The following is a 20,082-nucleotide window of genomic DNA, read 5'->3' as shown; positions in this document are numbered from 1 at the left end:
CTCTCTCAAATTAATAAAGGAAAAAAAGAAAAAGAAAGCCTTGCTCCTGTGGGCTCTGGAGCTGGCCAGGGCTCTAGGAGAACAGAACCATCTCTCCTGCTTCTCAGTTAGTGGCTGAAGGACCGGAGTAAGTGTGGAAAGGGAGGAAAGGGTAGTGAAAAGGAGGGGGCAGTAGTACTGTAATCTGGCATCAAAAGAGAGAGATGCAAGCCTGCTGCCCTGCCCTTGTCCCCCTTTTCCAGCCATCCTCCTGGTCCCCTTCCATCTATGTATTTATTGGTCTTTGCCGGCCTCTGCTCCCTATGAGCTACTGGCCATGCTTATTCCCATTAGTATTACTAGGGTAAAACTCTGGGTGGCCCAAACCCATATACCCCCTGGGACAGGGTTGGCTATCCAGGTTACTTGGTAAGTAGGTGCAACCTTCCCAGAAAAGTGGGCTGACGTTTTCTGCATACCACCTACTGACTCTCTGGATCTGTGTGTCCTTAGTTCCTTCCAAAGAACCTGCACTTGGTCTGTGTGGACATGCCAGGACATGGGGGTACCACCCGCTCTTCCCTGGATGATCTGTCCATAGACGGGCAAGTCAAGAGGATACACCAGGTAAGCAGGGCTCCACCAAAAATTGCCCAGAGTGTGGGTCTTGCCCACCACTGCATGCCCAAGCCTGGAGGGCAGGTAGGAGAGTTCCAAACGGACTCATAACGAGTCTCCAGTGCATTCTGTCAAGTAACGGCAGACGTGGTGGCACCCCAGTGGAGTCCTGTGGAGGGCCAAGGCTTATTTCAGACTGTTCTCCTCTAAGTCTGTTGTACTTGTTTGTGAAGAAATATGATGATCTGGGCATTTTTTTAGCTCTTTGAAAAAGGCATTTAATATTTCTCAAGACCATTTGCCTGGAGTCTGTTTTTCTGCTTACCAACCATGTGATGACAGCAGTAGCCCTTCTGCCTAGCTGTGGGGGATGGGTAGGGTGCTCTTTGCATTTTGCTCTGTTTCAGCATCTATCTCCAGTCCCCCTGTGGCTGGGCTTTCAAGGTCATGGGCTCATGGACCATTTCAGAATTTAATGGCCCAGTTTCAAATTGACATTAGTATTTTCCCTAGACAAGGATATTTATTTAACGTTTGTCTGCTCCCACCTTTAAACTATGTATTTTGATGAGTTCAGGAACCTTGTCTCTTTGCTGTATCTTCTGCAGTTGACCATACTTCCTTGTACATAACAGATATCCAATTAATATTTTTTTAGATAAATAGTTGGATGGATGGTTGGATAGTTAAATAGATGGTTGGGTGGATAGTTATATGAATGGATGAGAGAGACTTTAAATTAGGGCAAGAGTCAGCAAACCATGGCCCATGGGCTATATTTGACCTACTGCCTCTTTTTGTAAGTGAAGTTTTATTGGAACTAATCCATGCTCATTCATTTACGTATTATTTTAGTTGCTTTTGTGCTACAACAGCAGAGTTGAATAGTTGCAGCTGAAATCATATGGCCCACAAAGCAGAAAATATTTACTCTCAGGACCTTTAGAAAAGTTTGCTGACTCATGTTTTAGGAGAATCAGCCATGACCCATCAATCACTTGTGCCAGGTAGAGAGATAAGTACCTGCCTGGCTCAGGGCTCATCTGGATAATGGATCCAGTAGAGGTCTAGACCCCTTTCATCAATAGGTCTTTTCATTTGTCCCCATAGGCAACAGAGGTTTTTTGGCTCTGTAATCACTGTCTCCACTGTCTACAGCTATATAACCAAGCCCCCTTCTCATTTTTCCCCCAGTTTGTGGAATGCCTCAAGCTGAACAAAAAACCGTTCCACCTGATAGGTACCTCCATGGGCGGCAACGTGGCTGGGGTGTATGCTGCTCACTACCCATCGGATGTCTGCAGCGTGTGTCTCGTGTGCCCTGCTGGTGAGTTACCAGGCTCAGATCCCCGTGGGTGACTGGAGCACAGCAGAGTCTGAATCTCGGATGAGCAAGTGGCCGTGTCTGCTCTGACTGGTTTTTAGAATCATCTTGTGATATGTCCTTCGGAGAGCTATGCAATGCTTTTGTGATAACTAACCAAACACTAGTTGTCTAACCATATCATAATCACACTAACTTTTAAATTATAGAGCCAGACTTGTTCTACAAAGAATTTGGTGGTTAATTAAAATGTGTGTAGTGCCCTGTCCGGTTTGGCTCAGCGGTTGGAGCGTCGGCCTGCGGACCAGAGAGTCCCAGGTTCGGTTCCTGCTAGGGGCATGTACCAAAAAAAAAAAAAAAAAAAGTTTAAAAAAAAAATGTGTGTAGTACTTTGTAGCACATAAATACTTTGAAATATAATGATAATATTAATATCCAACATTTATTGAGCTCTTTTACACTAAGCTCTCTTTTTTTCTAATAATTTTTTTTATTTTGGAGAGAGAGAGAGAAACATCAATGTGAGAGAGAAACATCGATCGGCTGCCTCCTGCACACCCCCAAGGGAATCGAGCCCACAATCTGGGCATGTGCCCTGAGTGGGAATGGACAGGACCTCTCAGTCCATGGGATGACACTCAATCCACTGACCACACCAGCCAGGCTGAACTAAGCCCTTTATATGGAGTTAATTCTCACCGTTACCATAACCTTACAAGGTGAAGGTACTATTATTATGCCTCTCCTCTTTTTTGCTGAAAACTCAGAGATCTTGATTCATTACAAGAGCTTTCTAAAAATCGGCAAACTTTAGTTTCTCTGTTTTTATTTGTACATATGTCAACTTGATCTGTAATATGTCCCTGGAAATTATGATCCGAAGTTGGATTTTTAAAATTCATTTTTCTTACACAGGTCTTTAAACTTGGATTTATAATATATTAGAGAGAAAAATTATAATTTTTCTCTTTTTCCTTCTCTCACTTCCCCTCTCTGTGGTACACCACTGGAATATAATTTACACATAGTAAATTGCCCAAATTTTAAGTGTACATCTCAGTGACTTTTTACATATGTAATTATATCCAGATCAAGATAGTATGCCCATTTATTATTATTTTTTTAAATTTTCACCCGAGGATACTTTTTCAGATATCTTCAGATAGAGTGGGAGAGGGAGAGAGCAAGAGAGAGAGAGAGAGAGAGAGAGAGAGAGAGAAACATTGATGTGAGAGGGACACATCACCTGGCTGCCTCCCGCACGACCCCGACCAGGGCTGGGGACAAACTGCAACCGAGGTATGTGCCCTTGACTGGAATCAAACCTGAGACCCTTTGGTCTGAGGGCCGATACTCTAACCATTGAGCCAAACTGGCCAGGGCTAGTACCCATTTCATTAGTAGGAACATTGAGGTACAAAGAAATTACATAAGTGCCTGAGCTAGAATAGGAACTGATCCTAGGCTGTCCAGCTCCAGAAGCCAAGCTGTGGCTTTTTAGGAAGTCTTTTTGTATTCACTAGCTCCTGTATATATATGACTCATGTCCACTACCTCCTTTATCCACTAGAACCCAGCCTTGAGTTAAACATGTATACCTTCTACTAAAACGGACTAAACTGACCTTTAAAATCTTTCCATCACTCTGATAGTGAACAGTTTTCAGGTCTGTTAAGGACATTGAAATGGAAGTCAAGCTCCCAGTGGGTTTTCTCTTCTCTTTCCAAGTACCATGACTGAAATTATTTGGTCTTTTATTTATTTGTTTATTTTAATTTTTTTTCTTTATTTTGAGAGAGAGAGGAAGAGAGAGAGAGAGCTAGAAACACCGATGAGAGACAACATCGATTGTCCGCCTCCTGTGTGCCCCCCACTGGGGGTTTGGCCCACAACCTGGGCACGTGCCCTGACTGGTAATCGAACCGGCGACCTCTTGGTGCATGGGTCGACGCTCAACCACTGAGCCACACCGGGCTCATTTGGTCTTTTTTTTTTGTCCTCACCCGAGGATATTTCCCATTTTTTGTTCAAAGTGGGAGGGAGGGAGGAAGAGAGAGAGAGAGAGAGAGAGAGAGAGAGAAACATCAACATGAAAGGTGGCCGCCACCCGCATGACCCAGCCAGGGCCAGGGACAAACTGTAACCGAGGTACGTGCCCTTAGTGGGAACCGAACCTGGGTCTCTCTGGACCGCAGGCCGGCGCTCTAACCGCTGAGCCAAACTGGCCAGGGATCATTTGGTCTTTTAATAATAAAGTTTGAGAATGGAGAAACAGCCCCTATGGAAGATTATTAGATTTTAAATCGCTTATGGAAGGTCAGATCTAACTGACTTTTTTGAGTGTATGCTCATTTGCTCAAAGAGTTTTACACCTGAGTTCAGTTGGAAATTTAAGATTGTTTGTTTGTATGTGAAAATGGAAAGATCATTTTTTTTTTACTTGAAATAATTCTAAGGTTTACGGAAACATTGCGAAAATAATACAGCGTCCATCTTCCTTTCATCCAGTTCCTCCCGTCGTTCACAGCTCACAGTCCCACACTAAACTGGTCTCAACTGAAAGCCAACCATGGCACCTCACTGTTAACTAAACTCCAGGCTGCATTTGGATTTTACCAGTTTTTCCATTCGTCTCCTTTTTCTGTGCCAGGATCCAGTGCAAGCTACCGCATGACACTGAGTCTAGGCTTATTCTCAAAGTGAAAGGCAGTGATGGTGCAGTCTGCCCTCGTGGCGCTGTGAAAGCCATATTAGATTTAAAGGAGGTGCTGAATACAGAGGTTTATAAAGTGTGGGTTTCTGCAGCCTAGTATTGATGCCATTGCTTTTCTTTCTAAAATCCGGTTCTTCAGCTAAGTCAAACACCTAGAAATTTGCTCAGTGTTACAAGTGAAAATCAGTTATGCCCTCCTGTAACATCAGCTTGTGTGGACTCTCTCGTGTGGTGCTCCGGGGTGCCGGGGAGAATGGTCCGTCTCAGAGCTTTCTGGTCTCAGCGATCGCCTGGCGCTCTCCTGGAGGAAGGGAGACTGCAGAGGGCAGCCGCTGCCGGCGTGGGGGGGGCTCAGAACGGGACTTGCGCTCACTGTGTTTTGTGTATTGGCCCCAAATAAGAGATTACGAAGTGGGTCCAGGCCAACGGGAGAGGTAGTCAGTCCCTCCAGTTCTCTGGTTTCTTCCCATCATGCATTTCCTGAGATCTCCTCCATGACACAGATGTGACAGGGGCGCGGGCAAGTTGTCTTCTAGACTGATGCTTCTTAAACCTGCCAGACAGACGAATCTCCTGACCATGTCAACGTGCACGTTCTGATTCAGGAGACGTAGGGAGGGGCTGAGCTCTGTATTTCTTATGGGCCCCCGGTGCCTCTGGTCCATGGACTACAGTTTGAGTCACTGGTCTTTAAAATATCTTGAAGGATTTTTTTCTCTGTTTCTCTTCAGAGTGTGGCTTTCACTTTGGGTAAGGATGACAGTACCAGTTAAAAAGGAATCTGGCCCTGGCTGGGTGACCTGGCTGGTTGGAGCGTTGTCCCATTCACAAAAGGTTGTGGGTTTGATCCCCAGTTGGGGCACATACGGGAGGCAACTAATCGACGTTTCTTTCTCAAGTCAATAAAAACATATCCTTGGGTGAGGATTAAAAAAAGTAAAAATTAAATAATATAAAAAGAAATCTGATGAAGGACACCTGAAACATATTAACCCTGGGCTGATGCTGGAAGTTCCCTCTGTAAAATGGGGGTTGGTAAGAAGGTAGATGAATTAATTGCCAAGATGTTTTGGTTTGAATCCCACAGGCCTGCAGTACTCAAGGGATAATCAATTCATAAAACAGATCAAAGAACTGCAGAATATGACCACCTCAGGGAAGATTCCCCTGATCCCGTCCACCCCTGAAGAGATGAGTGAGATGCTCCAGCTCTGCTCCTACGTCCGCTTCAAGGTGCCCCAGCAGGTAATGTGATCTCAGCCGCAGAATGCCTGCCTCTGCCAGAGGCTCGGGTGGCCAGCACCAGCTCCCTTCATGCATCCCTCCTCCCTGGATTATCTATTTATTCGTTCAGTAAGCCTCTATACAGTGTCTGTGACATGTCAGGTTCTGTGTTTGGGCACAGGGGTAAATAAATAAGACAGGAGAGGTTCCTGGGTGGACACAGGCTAGGAAGGAGGAAGACAAGGAACAAGTAAACAAAATCTTACAAATTATAATAAGTGTTCTAGGGTACATGAAGATGGTGCAGTGAATAAAAACAGAGGCAACCGATCAGTGTTTCTCTCTCACATCGACGTTTTTCTCTCTCCCTTTTCTCTCTAAAAGATCAATAAAAACATATTTTAGCCCTGGCCGGTTTGGCTCAGTGGTTAGAGCGTCAGCCTGCGGTCCAGAGAGACCCGGGTTCGGTTCCTGCTAAGGGCTTGTACCTCGGTTGCAGTTTGTCCCCGGCCCTGGATGTGTTGTGTGGGTGGCAGCCACTCGATGTGTCCCTTTCACATCGATGTTTCTCTCTCTCTCTCTCCCTCCTACTCTATCTGAACAAAATATGGAAAAGTGTCCTCGGGTGAGGATAAAAAAAAACATATTTTAAAAAAACAATGGAGGCAGCAGAAGATTTGATAAGCATCTTTGAGGGAATAGCATGTTCAGAGGTAGAAAAAACATAGGCAAGTTCAAGACAGTAAGGAAGCCCAGGGTGCCTGGGGCCTCGAGGATGAGGGAGAGAGTGGGATGGACGAGGCTGGAAAGGGAAGCAGGAGCTACATCAGAAATTCTCAACTTTTTAAAAATCTCACGACCACTTTATACTTTCAAAAGTTATTGAGAACCCCATAGAGCTTTTGTTTGTGAAAGTTATAACTATTGATATTTATCATATTAGAAATTAAAACTCAGAAAAACTTAAAACAAGACAATAGACGCACTCATTGCATTAGCCATCAGAGTGACATTATCCATTGTTATGTAGACCCTGAAAGATTGTCTGCTTCTGAGAGAATCAAAGCGAAAGAGGCAAATACCATTTAGTAGGATTATGAAAATATCTTGACCTCATGGACTCCCAAGATCCTCTTTGAGAACCACCGGGCCAGATCATGTAGCGCCCATAGGTATGAGAAGGTGTCTGGGTTTCTCAAAGTACGATGGGAGAAGCCCTGAAGGACGGTAGGGCAGTACAGACAGAGGCTGGGAAGCCGGCGGTGTTGCTGTGGCTTGGAGGTGATGGTGGTGCGGGCCAGGGTGGTAGCAGTGGGATAGGGGTGCGAGATGCTTTGAGAGGACATACTGGAGGAATGCGGGAAGGTGAGGAGTCACAGGTGACTTCTGGTACTTGAGCTGGATAAAGGCAGCCCTTTCTGAATAGGAGAAGGAAAGGGGGTGGTGAATTTGGGGGACAAGATAAAAGTTTCATTTGGGGCATGTGAGGTTCAAGCTGCCTGTGAGGACTCAGTGCAGATGTCAAGTAGGCAATTGGATATACAAGTGTTGCTGAGGGAAGTCTGGTTGGAGCTAGACAATTAGAGCCACCAGCTGATGTTTTTATTAAAGGACCTGAGTCTGCATGAGGTCATCTAGGGAAAGAGTGGAAAACCAAGAGAGGAGAGGCCCTGGCTGAGGCTTCATAAGAGCCGATCATCTCCCTCTGTTGTAGGAGCTGGACCTGCCTCAGGGGGTGGGTCCTCCTAGGAGGTGAGGGAATGGACTCTATTCAGAGGTTGTTAACATAACTCAATTAATAGGTGTGCCCTGTCTCCGAGGAAGCACCCAGAATCTGATTCTGTGTATATTTTATCCCCGAAATCCTTTGTAGTGGTGAAGCTGCACTGATCCCCTCCCTCCAAGCACTGATCTCTTCCCAGAATAGTGGCCAAACAGTTTTAGAAATTGTCAGGGATATGACAGTACCAAGAGAAAATAAATGGCAGCTTCAACATCTTTCCCTTCTAGGAGAGAAGGAGCACCCAAGCATCCAGTGTTATGATTGTCTCTTTGTATCTTCCACTCTAAGCTCTGTAAGATCAGGGACTTTGTCTTAATTGGCTGTTCTATCCCCAGCCTTTGGCACAGTATTTGCATAAAGTAGCTCCTAGGTACAGATTGGATGGATCAGTGGAGGCAAGGATGCCTGGCTAATGCAGGGATGGAGCATGGATATGTGGGTGCATGCAGGATAGGTGGATGCATGAAATGATGCATGTGCATGCATAGTAGACTTAGGATGCAGGGTAGATGGATGGCTGAATGCTTGCTTGGCTAGATAGGACGATGCCTGGGGAATGCAGGGATGGAGAGTAGATGGATTGGTGGATGCAGGTAGATGGATATGCTTGTTGACTTTTAGAGAGAGGAAAAGGGAGGGAAAGAGAGAGAGCGTGGTTGCCCCCCTATGTGTCCCAACCGGGGATCAAACTCAAAACCTTTTGGCATATGAGATGACGTTCTAACCAACTGAGCCACATTGGCCAGGGCTCAACAGTTTAAGTTTTTTAAATAGACCTTATTCTGCATTTGAATATCATTGAGCAGTTATTTAATATTGTGCTGTAGCATAGGAATCCAGGGGACCAGGCCTTAAAAACCTTGACACTACCATGAATGTTGGGCCTTTATTTCCTTTATTGTCCCAGAACCATGAGGAACCTGAGGGAATGTATCTTCTCTCGCCTTCTAACTTCAGATTATTTGTCCTTAGATCCTGCAAGGCCTTGTCGATGTCCGCATCCCTCATAACGACTTCTACCGAAGGTGTGAGTAGCCCTGCTTTAAGCTTTCAGCTGTGACAAGTGAAGCTTTATGGGTAGCTGGCTTTTATTTCTTGTATTCTGAGTCTGTTTTCTTGAGCCCCTGAAGAGAGAAAGCGATGGCTTGAATCTGATGACTGTACTGTACAGTGGTGCCCATGGACACAGCCCAGAATTTGCTCACTTTGTTTTCCTTTTCTAAAGTGTTTTTGGAAATCACCGGTGAGAAGTCAAGATACTCCCTCCAACAGAACATGGACAGGATCAAGGTCCCAACGCAGATCATCTGGGGGAAACAAGACCAGGTATGTCGTGTGTCCCTGGGGCCCCTGTGCCAGTTACACCCACCTCTGAAGAAGAGCAGAGCAGGTGGCTTTTTATATAGTCTGGCCCTGGCTGGTTTGGCTCAGCGGTTAGACTGTCAGCCCTTGGACCAGGTTCAGTTCCAGTCAAGGGCATGTACCTGGGTTGCAGGTTTGATCCCTGGCCCTAGTCAGGGTTGTGGGAGGCAAGCAGTCAATGTGTCTCTCTCACATCGATGTCTCTCTCTCTCTCTCCCCTTCTCTCCCCCTGTTCACCACCTCCCCCTTCCTGCTTTCTCTAAAAATCAATGAAAAAAATTATCCTCAGGTGAGGATTAACAAAATAAACAAATAAAATAAAATGAAAGGCAATTATAAATAATTTTTACAAATTATTTTTATCAAAATCACCTGGTTCAAAACACTTCAGAGAATACAAAAAGGTTTAAAATGAAAATGCCAGATCCCAATTTGTGTTTCCTTGAGGCAACAACTTACTGTCCTGTGTGTATAAATTTTTTTTAAGTGTTTTTCTTCTTCTTTATTGATTTTAGAGAGAGAGGATAGGAGAGGGAGAGAGAGAGAGAAACATCGATGAGAGAGAACATCGATTGGCCACCTCCTGCATGCCCCCCACTGGGGATCAGGCTCACAACCTGGGCATGTGCCCTGACCAGGAATTGAACCAGCAACCTCTTGGTGCCTGGGTCGACGCTCAACCACTGAGCCACACCAGCTGGGCGTATTTCTTAAATTTTCTAAGGCAGGGGTTGGCAAACATTTTCTGTAAAAGGCCAGATAGTAAAATTTACAACTTTGTGGGCCATGAGATCTGTCAAACTACTCAGCTCTGCTGTCATTGTGTCAAAGCAGCCACAGACAACACACAAACCAATGACGGGTGAGTCCCAGGGGACCTTTGATGACAAAACCAGCAGCTAGCATCTGCCTCCTATTCTTAGTGTGCACACATATGCATGAGAGGTTTTATATGTAAGTTTTTCAAACATGCTGCATACACGGTTTTGCATCTTATTTTACATTTATAAGAAATATGTACCTTGGAAATTATTTCATATCAGCCCATACAGATCTAATCAGTCTATTTTTTAAAGTATTTTGAGCCCTGGCTCATGTGGCTCAGTTGGTTGAGTGTCATCCTGTGCACCAAAGGGTTGCTGGTTCGATTCCTGGTCAGGACACATACCCAGGTTGCAGGTTTGATCTCCAAAGCAGTCAATTGATGTTTCTCTCCCTCTTCCTCTCCCTTCTTCTCTCTCTAAAATCAATAATAATATATATTAAAAACACAAATAAAAGCCCTGGCCAGTATGGCTCAGCTGTTAGAGTGTCAGCCCATGGACTAGAGAGTCCTGGGTTCGGTTCCCACCAAGGGCACGTACCTCAGTTGCAGTTTGTCCCCGGCCCCATGGGGTTGTGTGGGTGGCAGCCAGTCGATGTGTCTCTCTTACATCGATGTTTCTCTCTCTCTTCCTCCCTCTCTCCTTCCAGCTCTATCTGAAGATAAATGCAAAAATGTCCTCGGCTGAGGATAAAAAAAATAAAAATAAAAAAAACACAAATAAAATATTTTGAAATAATTTCTAATTTACAGAGAAAGTATAAGAATAGTACAGAGTACTGTATACACATTACCTAAATTCACCAATTTTTTTTTTTCTCACCCGAGGACATTTTTTTTTTTTCTATTTTTTGTTCAGATAGAGTGTGGGAGGGAGAGAGAGAGAGAGAAACATCGACGTGAAAGGGACACGTCGAGTGGTTGCCACCCACACGACCCAACCAGGGCCGGGGACAAACTGCAACCGAGGTACATGCCCTTAGCGGGAACCGAACCCGGGTCTCTCAGGACCGTAGGCCGACGCTCTAACCGCTGAGCCAAACCGGCCAGGGCTAAATTCACCAATTTTTAACTGCTTTATTGAGGTAGGATTTACATGCTGTAAAACTCACCCAGGTATATGACACTGCCGCTCCCAGAAGGTCCCTCTGTAGTTCATCTCCGCTCTCACCCCAGCCACCGCAACCACTGATGTTTTCTGCTTCTATAGTTTTGCCTTTTCTAGAATTTTCATATAAACGGCATCAAATAATTTGTCATCTTTTGCATCTGACTTCTTTCACTCAAGCTTGTTTTTGAAGTTCACCCATGTTGCACATATCAATAGTTCCTTTTTCTTGCTGAGTATCATCCATGGTGTCTGTTACCACATTGTATTCATTACTCGTGTTTTAACTTTGCCACAGTGGCTTTATCATTCTCATCTTTCTCTCTAGAAGTATGTATTTTTGGACCATGTGGAGTAGCTTGCTTACATTATGCCTCTTGCCCCCAATACTTCAGGTATATTTACTGAGAACAAGAATATTCTCTCACGTAACCATTATCACATTCAGAAAATTTAACATTGGTGAGTTGTTTTTATCTAATCTACGATCCACATTCCAAATTCATCAGTCATTTCACCCTACACAGAATCCTCCTCTTCCTCCTCCTGGCTCCCGAACCAGGATTTAATCCCTAGTCACACACTACATGTTATGCCTCTTTAGTCTCTTTAATATGAAACGATCCCTCACTCTGCCTTTGTCGTTCATGATGCCGAGATATTTAAGAGTACAGGCCAGTTATTTTATGAAGTGTTCCTTAGTTTCAGTTTGTTTGCTGCATCCTCTTGATTAAATTCAGATTATATAGTCCCTGGCTAAAATATCTTGTGAGCTACAAATGTTACATCCTTAGATGCACAACAGGCTGTTGTCTGATTTCTTCCTTGTAGATTTACTATTTCTCCCCTTGCAGCCAATAAGCAGCCTGTGGGAAGACACTTGGAGACTGTCTTCTCCAAGTCAGACATCCTGCTCCTCGTCAAACGTTCCCTCTATGAGTGATTTCCATCCATGAGTGCTTCTTGCTCCAAACATTGTTTTACATTCTTCTTTTTAAGAGCTGCATAGTATTCCATTATATGGTTCTGCCATGATGTTTTTCATTAATGCCCTTCTAATGGTCGTTTAGGTCATTTCCAGCTTTGGCTATTAAACAGTACCTTGATGAGCACCATTATGCATGTGTTTGTGGAGGGTAAATCCTTAGATGTAGAATCACTGGGTCAAAGGGCATATGCATTTTTTAATTTTAATAGGTTTTGTCAGATGGCTTGTTTGAGTGCCAGGGCTGCTGTAACAAAGTAGCACAAACTGGGTGGCTTAACCAGCAGAAATAGATTGTCTCACAGTTCTGGGGGCTAGAAGTCCGAAATCAGGATGCGAGCAGGTTGGTTCCTTCTGGGAGATGTGAAGGGGAGTCTGTTCCATGCCTCTTCCCTAGCTTCCAGTGGTTTGCTGGCAAACTTAGGTGTGCCTTGACGTACAGCTGCCTTACCCAGGTCTCTGCCTTCATCTTCACTTGGTATTGCCCTGTTCCTGGGTGTCTCTGTGTTGAAATCTCCCCTTTTTGTAAAAATGCCAGTCATGTTGGATTAGGGGCCCACCCTGCTCCATTATGACCTCATCTTAACTAATTACATTTGCAATGACCCTATTTCCAAATAAAGTCACATTTTGAAGTACTGGTGGTTAGACCTTCAGCATATGAATTTGAGGGAGACACAATCAAGCCTCCAAAGATATACTGACTTAGGCCCAGAAGCTCCTTTGTTATTTGCAGCTATTCCTTAGCAATCATGTTTCTTACTGAAAGTTCTTCTAAAGTTCAAAGCAAGAGGAGGCGGTGAGAAATGGAGCCCTTACAAGGCCCACAGGCAGACAGCATTATAGTGTCGATTAAAGGGTGTCGTGGAGTCTTTGCTGTTGAATATCTGAGAAAAGGATATTAGAGAAAAGCTGTCTCCTTTGAGACAGTTCCTCTAAGGACCCCTAGGTGAAAGGCGCCATTGTCAGCCCTGCCAGGGCCGGTGGCTCATCCCAACTGTGTCTGCTGATGAAAGCACAGGCAGGAAGTGAGGCTGCCCCACAAAGGCTCGCAACTGTGTGAGATGGCCCAGGAAGGGACGGGAGGAGAAGCAGGCCAGCCCACGGTGTGAGAGGGAGGGGCGATGGCAGCAGCGTGCAGCCAGGTGTGGCCCAGCATGCACCCGAGGGCGGAGGGCATCGCAGGAGGGAGGGCTCATGCTCCCTCCTGCAGCAGCCAAGATGCTGAAAGAAGCTTTGTGTGCACCCGAGTGAGGGAGTCATTCAGTCAGAAATCAGTGAGAACAATGTAGGCCTTTCTTCATTCTAAAAGTCCCAAAGGTGATTCTGGGCTCTCAGGGACCAACAGGGAGAGAGGGAGAGCCCGTCACCTGCAGAGACACTACCGAAAGTACATCACTGGCCTTGGAGTCTGAAAGTCTGGAGTCCAGCCCTGCCTTTGTCCTTGATTAGCCTGTGACCTTGAGCAGGTCACTCAGCTGCTCCAAATCATAGGTTTCTCTTCTACTGGGGTGATTGTGAAACAGCATACACAGGGTGGGGCAAATGTAGATTTACAGTTGTTTGTATGGAAAATAACACAAGATGTGATAAATAATAATACAAGAATAAACTGTTTCATGTGCTCACACCTGTAAACCTGCGTCTGCCCCACTGCGTATGAAGGTGGTCTTTCTCCAGTTATCAGAAATAAATTATTTATTATTTATGTCCTTTTCATCTGATAGCTGGCGTCTGCCCAAGGTCCAGAATTGCCTCTAGGACTCTTAAGTCCATTTGGTTCTGGAAAAAGAGCCCAACATTCTACGGGCCTGCTATAAATATGACCAGGCCCTGAGGGCAGAGGCCAATGGCAGAGATCGCGGGCACTTTATTTCATGGCCTTTTGCTCTCCAAGCTGCCTGGCTCTTTTCCTGCGCTGTCATCAATTTTTGGAGTCACAGACACGCTGCCGGCCAGCTTGAATTCGGTCTCCCTCTTCTTTGGACCCTTGCAGGCCTGCGGAGCCATGCGCACTGTCTTCCATGCGAACCGTACCCCGGATTTGGGCAGTATGTAACCTGCACCCCTGAGCCTGCAGACCTTCCTGAGAGGATTTCTGCACATCCGTTCAAGGATTTCTCCTCTATGTTCAGTCCACCAGAGTGGGAGGGCCTTGGGGAGAGTAACAAGGTGTATTTCTCCTTATGTCGCCTCTCCCTGCCAGCACAGTGCCTGGTACACAAGAGATCCAGAGTACACAGAGAAAGTGAGCAAGAAACTGGATGAACAAACCAACTAGTGAAGGCACAAACCCACCAACTGACTGCCTGTACATTCAGTCAGCTAGCAGATATGTATTGAGCACCTCGTATGCGCCTGACCCTGGATTAGACCCTGGGGGTACAGTAGGGACCAAGACCGACAGGATCTGCCGCTATAACACAAGGCAGGGCTGGAACTCGGGGGAGCTGTGTCGTTAACTCAGGGTCGGATCCTGTCTCTATGATTTTGATATTTTGCTCATGGATCTTTTTTTATTAGCTTTTTTTTTTTTACATTAAAATAGCATTCATCTTGATTACTGAGATTCTTGGCACCCTCTTGTGCTAGAGGCTAGTGCCTCACTTCCCTCACCCGAGTAGGAATGAAGGAAAGTTCACCGTTTATCTGAAGGTCCTGCTAACACATAGGTGCTATGGTTCCCACAGATGTGCGTATCTCATGAGGGCCCATCCAGCTGTTTCACAAGGGTGACCATGGGAATGCTGGATTTGACAGCATAAGTGTCAAAGTTAGAAGCTCAAGTGGGTGTTTTGGCCTATGAGTTATGGTTTCTGATCACCCTATAGGATAGGCACTCAATTGGGAGTTTCTACTTATTCATGCTCTGACCTGTTGACGCCCTGCATTTCTTCCAGGTGTGTTTCCCCAGTAGCTGGGCTTTATTTCTGCTCAGACAGTTGCCACAGCAGCCTTATCTCTGAGAGAGTGACAGGCAGAGGGGTTCAGTTTGCCCCTCTCAGTAAGCTTCCTGTTAGCTGTTTCTTTGCTGCCCAGGAGCCTCTGCATTCTGCTGCCCCATTTCCGAACAGGCGGGAGATCTTGATTTCGATGATGTGGAGTGGTGCGAAGGAAGCTCAAAGACAGACACACTTGCCCTGCTGCTTGGGCTCAGCGGTTCGAGCGTCGGCCCAAGGACCGGAGGGTCTCCGGTTTGATTCTGGTCAAGGGCACATACCTGGGTTGCAGGTTCGACCCCCAGCCCCGGTCTGGGTTGTACGAGAGGCAACCAATTGATGTTTCTTTCTCTCCCTCTCCACCACCCTCCCTTCCACTCTATCTAAGAATTAATGGGAAAATGTCCTCAGGTGAAGATTAACAAAATAAACAAAAACCAGATGGCATAGCACTTGAATTGTTGGGGTTTTGTTTCTGCCCTCTTGTCTGGGGTGAGTTGAAGGTGAAAATGATTAAAAGAAGGGGAGTATCAAAAGGTTTCGGGTTCCATCCCTCGTCAGGGCACTTACAGGAGGCAACCAATTGATGTTCTCTCTTACATCGATGTTTCTCTCTTTATCTTTCTCTCTCCCTTTCCCTCTCTCTAAAAATCAATAGAACAGCCCAGTCAGTGTGGCTCAGTGGTTGAGCATCGACCCAGGCACCAAGAGGTTGCTGGTTAAATTCCTAGTCAAGACACATGCCCAGGTTGTGGGCCCGATCCACAGTGGGGGCATGCAGGAGGCGGCCAGTCGATGTTCTCTCTCATTGATGTTTCTGTCTCTCTCTAAAATCAATCAATCAATACATTTAAAAAAAGAAACATCGATGGGAGAGAATATAAATTGGTTGCCTTCTGCATGCCCCCACCCCCAGGATCAGGCCCACAACCTGGACATGTGTTCTGACTGGGAATCGAACCAGAGACCTCTTGGTGCATGGGTCAGTGCTCAGCCACTGAGCCACACTGGCCGGGCTCCCATTGATGTTTCTATTTCTCCTTTCCTCTGTCTCTAAAAATCAATAAAGAAAAAGAAAATTAAAAAAAAACACCTTAAAATAAATAAATAAATAAATAAATAGAAACCTATCCTCAGATAAGGTTTAAAAACAAAGAGAGAGAGAAAAAGAGGAGAGTGAATGCAAACCCAACGCCAAGCAAGGGTAGAGTAAGTAGGGACTGGCATAATAGCAAGGTCACTGAGGAAAGTGAAATTAAGTGAGTTGTTTGAAAAGTTCAGCCCTGGAAGACGGCGGCTTTCACACTGGAAAAGCATTTCTCATTATTCACAAACTTTAGGGCCTGGGGCCACACTGTTCTGGGGACCCCAATGACCTTCAAAGAGAACTCCCCAGTTGCGGACATTAGTAACTAGTGTTCACTTCTAGTATCTTCACTTTGTCTTTTCCAGAGCTTGGCCCACCCTCATCCAGCCGTCAGGTACATTCTTGGCCCAGCCTGATCATGTCCCTGTTCCTTTTTTTTTAATCCTCACCCAAGGACATTTTTCCATTTTTTGTTCAGATAGAGTAGGAAGGAGAGAGAGGAAGAGAGAGAGAGAGAGAGAAACATCAATGTGAAAGGGACACATCAAGTGGTTGCCACCCACACAACCCAACCAGGGCCAGGGACAAACTGCAACTGTGGTACATGCTGTCAGCAGGTCTCTCTGGACCACATACTCTAACCGCTGAGCCAAACCGGCCAGGGCCATGACACAGCCCCACAGCTCCCCACTGCCCTCAGATTAAGGCCTGACACCCCAACATGGTTAGAGGAGTGGGCCCCCTCCCCCACCTCTTCTTCCCACCATGCCCTCCCCACTCTCTGCCTGCCACGGCCTCCCACTGTGTTCCGTGAATTCTACTCCCACGCTCCCTCAGCGTCTAGGATCCTCCTCCATCAGCGCTCTCCTGACGGCATTTGTTTGCTGATCTGTCTGCCTTTCCTTCTAGACCAGAACCTCCTCATGGGCAGGGACTCTGTGTTTCCACCTCAGTGACACTGGCAGCATCACAACTCCTGGCACCAAGTTGCAGAATAAAATATGAGGCATATAGTCACTTCTATCAAAGAGCCACAGTCCTAACACTTAAGTGACTTGGTCCTAAAACCCCCCTGCCAGGTGTCAGTGGGAGTGCTGTCCACACGGTGCACCCAGGAGTCTGAATCTTTTCCATGTAGTTTTCTCTCTTGTCTTGCAGGTGCTCGATGTGTCTGGGGCAGACACGTTGGCCAAGTCAATCGCCAACTGCCAGGTGGAACTCCTGGAAAACTGCGGACACTCGGTGGTGATGGAGAGACCTAGGAAGACAGCCAAGCTCATTGTCGACTTTTTAGTTTCTGTGCACAATTCGGACAACAACAAGAAGCTGGACTGAGGCCCTGACTGCAGCCTGCAGTCTGCACACCGCACCCATCCCCTTCTCCAAAGTCTGACGCGGCCACCTCTCAGGAATCCTGCCCCAGACGCAGTCAGCGCCGGCGTCCCTGAGGAAGCCAGTGCCCCTGTGCTAGTCAGCTCCGCAGAGCTTGAAGAAGCCTCCAAGATGTTCTTCACAAAATAGAAACTCATATGAAACAAAATTAGAAAACCCAGCCTTGAAATCTGAGAAGTCTTTAGGTTCGTGTCACAAAGCGGCCGCCTTGAACAATAATCACCAAGGACATCATTTTCTTTTCTTTTTAAAAATATTTTTTTCTGTATTCATTTTTAGAGAGGGGAAGGGAGAGGGAGAGAGAGAGAGACACATCGATGAGAGAGAACATCGATTGACCGCTTTCTGCATGCCCCCCACTGGGGATCGGGCCCACAACGTGGGCATGTGCCCTGACTGGGAATCGAACTGGCGACTCTTGGTGTGTGGGTCAGTGCTCAACCACTGAGCCACACCGGCTGGGCGACATCATTTTCTTTGAAACGGGTTTTAAAGACTGAGACTTGAGGTATTTCTGTTGCTTCAGACGTTGTCCCCTGCATGGGCAGTGGTTATTTTAGGAGCATTAGTCCCACTCGCTGAGCTCTGTTCATGTCTAAGTTTTACATAGAGACCCATACGTGAATGCAGTCCGGCAGCTGCAAGAGCAGGCTGGAAAGTGGCAAGCTGTAGAAGACATTTCCACACACACACAAGGGCAGCCCCACCCTGGCTGGAGCAGCAGGGAACGTACCTGCCACATTGGGGGTTGGATCAGCCCCATGTGCCAGCTGTACCTCGAGTGAACTCACCGTCAGTGTGAAGAGCAGGGTGGGTTTCCTGGGAATAACTTATTTTTAAAATTAGGACTAATGAAGCAATAATTAGACATCGATCTAAATAGTCAGATTTGGGTCTAAATAATCAGACTGACCCATGCACCAAGCACCTCGTGGGCCTCTCCTATGTGGCTGTGCTACTGAAATCCCTTGGATGTAAAATACTAGCTTGTTAATGAATTCTGTGAACAGTAATGTGATCGAAAGCAAGTCTACACAGCTATGAATGACCACAGTGACATGAAATAAACTTAATTCTAGATTAGCAACATGCAGACAGTTGCTATTTCTAAGCTCTTAATTATGTGCAATGTTGGCAGATCTTCTGTTAACTGTGTTGAGTGTGCTTTAAGTAAGGCTGTTTTGCCCTAGCTGATGTGGCTCAGTGGTTAGAGTGTCAGCCCGCGGACTGAAGGGTTGTGGGTTAATTCTGGTCAAGGGCACGTACCTAGGTTGCAGGTTTGATCCTCAGCTCAAAGCGTGTTCAGGAGGCAACCAATCTATGTGTTTCACATCAATGTTTCTCTCTCTCTCTCTCTCCCCCTCTCTCTAAAAACCAATGGAAAAAATATACTTGGGTAAGGATTAACAAAAAATAAAATAAGGCTTTTTCTATAGGCATTGGAAGGCCTTGCTTAGATGACGTATTAATAAGTTTCGTTTTAGGAAATCATGTTTAGCCCTGGCCAGGTGGCTCAGTGGATTGGAGCACTGTCCCAAAAGGTTGGGGGTTCGATTCCCAGTCAGGGCAGATACAGGAGGCAACTAATTGATGTTTTTCTCTAACATCTATGTTTCTTTCTCTCTCTCTAAATCAATAAAAATATATCCTCAGGTGAAGATTAAAATAAAAAAGAAATCATGTTTACAGTTTTTATTCAGTTGAAATGGTATATCAAAAACAGAGGGTGAGAGTCGTCTAACGGTTCTCCCGGCCGTCTGCTGCTGCAGCTGGGAACCCTACATTCTCCAGGAGCTTCACCTTTCAGATCTCGTCACGGAGAATCTGCAGCCAAGTAATTCTGGCTATAAAGTGAGGTGAACTTAATAGTTCAATTTGGAATTCAGGACTTGATCTGAATGTTTTAATTTATCAGAAGATAATAAAATATATCTTTAAAACAAGATATGAAAATGACATATGTGGGATTGCAGATGAAGCAGTGTTCAGAGGGAATTTTCTAGGCCTCGATCCATATATTAGAAAGGAAGAAAAGCTGAAAATCCGTCATTTAAGTCTCCATTTTAAGAAGCTAGAGAAGAAATAGTAAATCAACCCTAGAAAAAGATGGAAGGAAATAGTACAGATGAGAGCAAACATCAGTGAAATAGCAAAGAAAGTCAATAGACCTCTACTTGTTCCAATCTCCCTCCTTCACAAATTCTGAGCTGAGGGAGGTTCTGGGAGAGAGGGTCAGTCTTGGGTCTGGGTCACCAAAGCGACACAGACCTGGGTCAGAACCTCAGATCTGTGGCCCTGCGAGGTGCAGGAACTGTGCTGGGGTGAACAGCAGCTCAGGATCACCTGCACAGGGGCCCAGGGAAGGCCCGTGGGCAGCGTCTGCAGCAGGACCCGGCTCCCGCCTCTTCCACTGTCACCGGAAATCACTGTCTGGAAGTCAGGAGCAGAGCAGGTAAGAGTCATTTGTGACAAACCCATGAAGTGGGTTTTTAAGGTTCTCCCTTCGTCCTGCAATTCTGGCCCCACCACACAGGAAAACTCCAAAGCAGAAAAGCACAGCTCCCCCCTGCACCCCAGTTCCTGCCTTTGTGATTATGAAGAGCCTGCTGGTTACTGCCAGCTGGCTGCCCCCCCCCCCCCCAAGCCACACCACGCTGGGCCCTGTGTTGTGTGTCTTTAATGACAGTCTTGGAAAGAAAAAAGGGGTCATTCATCATAGCCCTGCCTGAAAGACTGCCAGAAGCT

The 20,082-nt window shown here is 46.0% G+C and overlaps 1 protein-coding gene across 2 annotated transcripts in view; it reads left to right on the top strand.

Annotated features, from left to right (window-relative positions):
- ABHD6 (abhydrolase domain containing 6, acylglycerol lipase) overlaps positions 1-17,660 on the top strand; it is a 59,731-nt gene extending 42,071 nt beyond the window's left edge. The window contains exons 5-10 of one of the 2 annotated variants that reach the window (XM_036266604.1): positions 493-606; positions 1,792-1,924; positions 5,722-5,879; positions 8,614-8,668; positions 8,867-8,967; positions 17,104-17,660. In XM_036266604.1, coding sequence (XP_036122497.1) covers positions 493-606; positions 1,792-1,924; positions 5,722-5,879; positions 8,614-8,668; positions 8,867-8,967; positions 17,104-17,280 — 738 coding nt within the window. In that variant the 3' untranslated portion in view covers positions 17,281-17,660. Of the gene's footprint in view, positions 1-492; positions 607-1,791; positions 1,925-5,721; positions 5,880-8,613; positions 8,669-8,866; positions 8,968-13,915; positions 13,994-17,103 lie in introns of those variants that run through there. The other variant, XM_036266605.1, reaches the window with a different exon arrangement.
- The last annotated feature ends 2,422 nt before the right edge of the window (positions 17,661-20,082 follow it).

Source organism: Molossus molossus, unplaced genomic scaffold (genome assembly GCF_014108415.1).
Source record: "Molossus molossus isolate mMolMol1 unplaced genomic scaffold, mMolMol1.p scaffold_m16_p_18, whole genome shotgun sequence".
NCBI classification, from domain to species: Eukaryota; Metazoa; Chordata; class Mammalia; order Chiroptera; family Molossidae; genus Molossus; species Molossus molossus.
The sequence above is the reverse complement of the archived record's forward strand: the minus strand, read 5'-3'. Positions and strand labels throughout refer to the sequence as shown.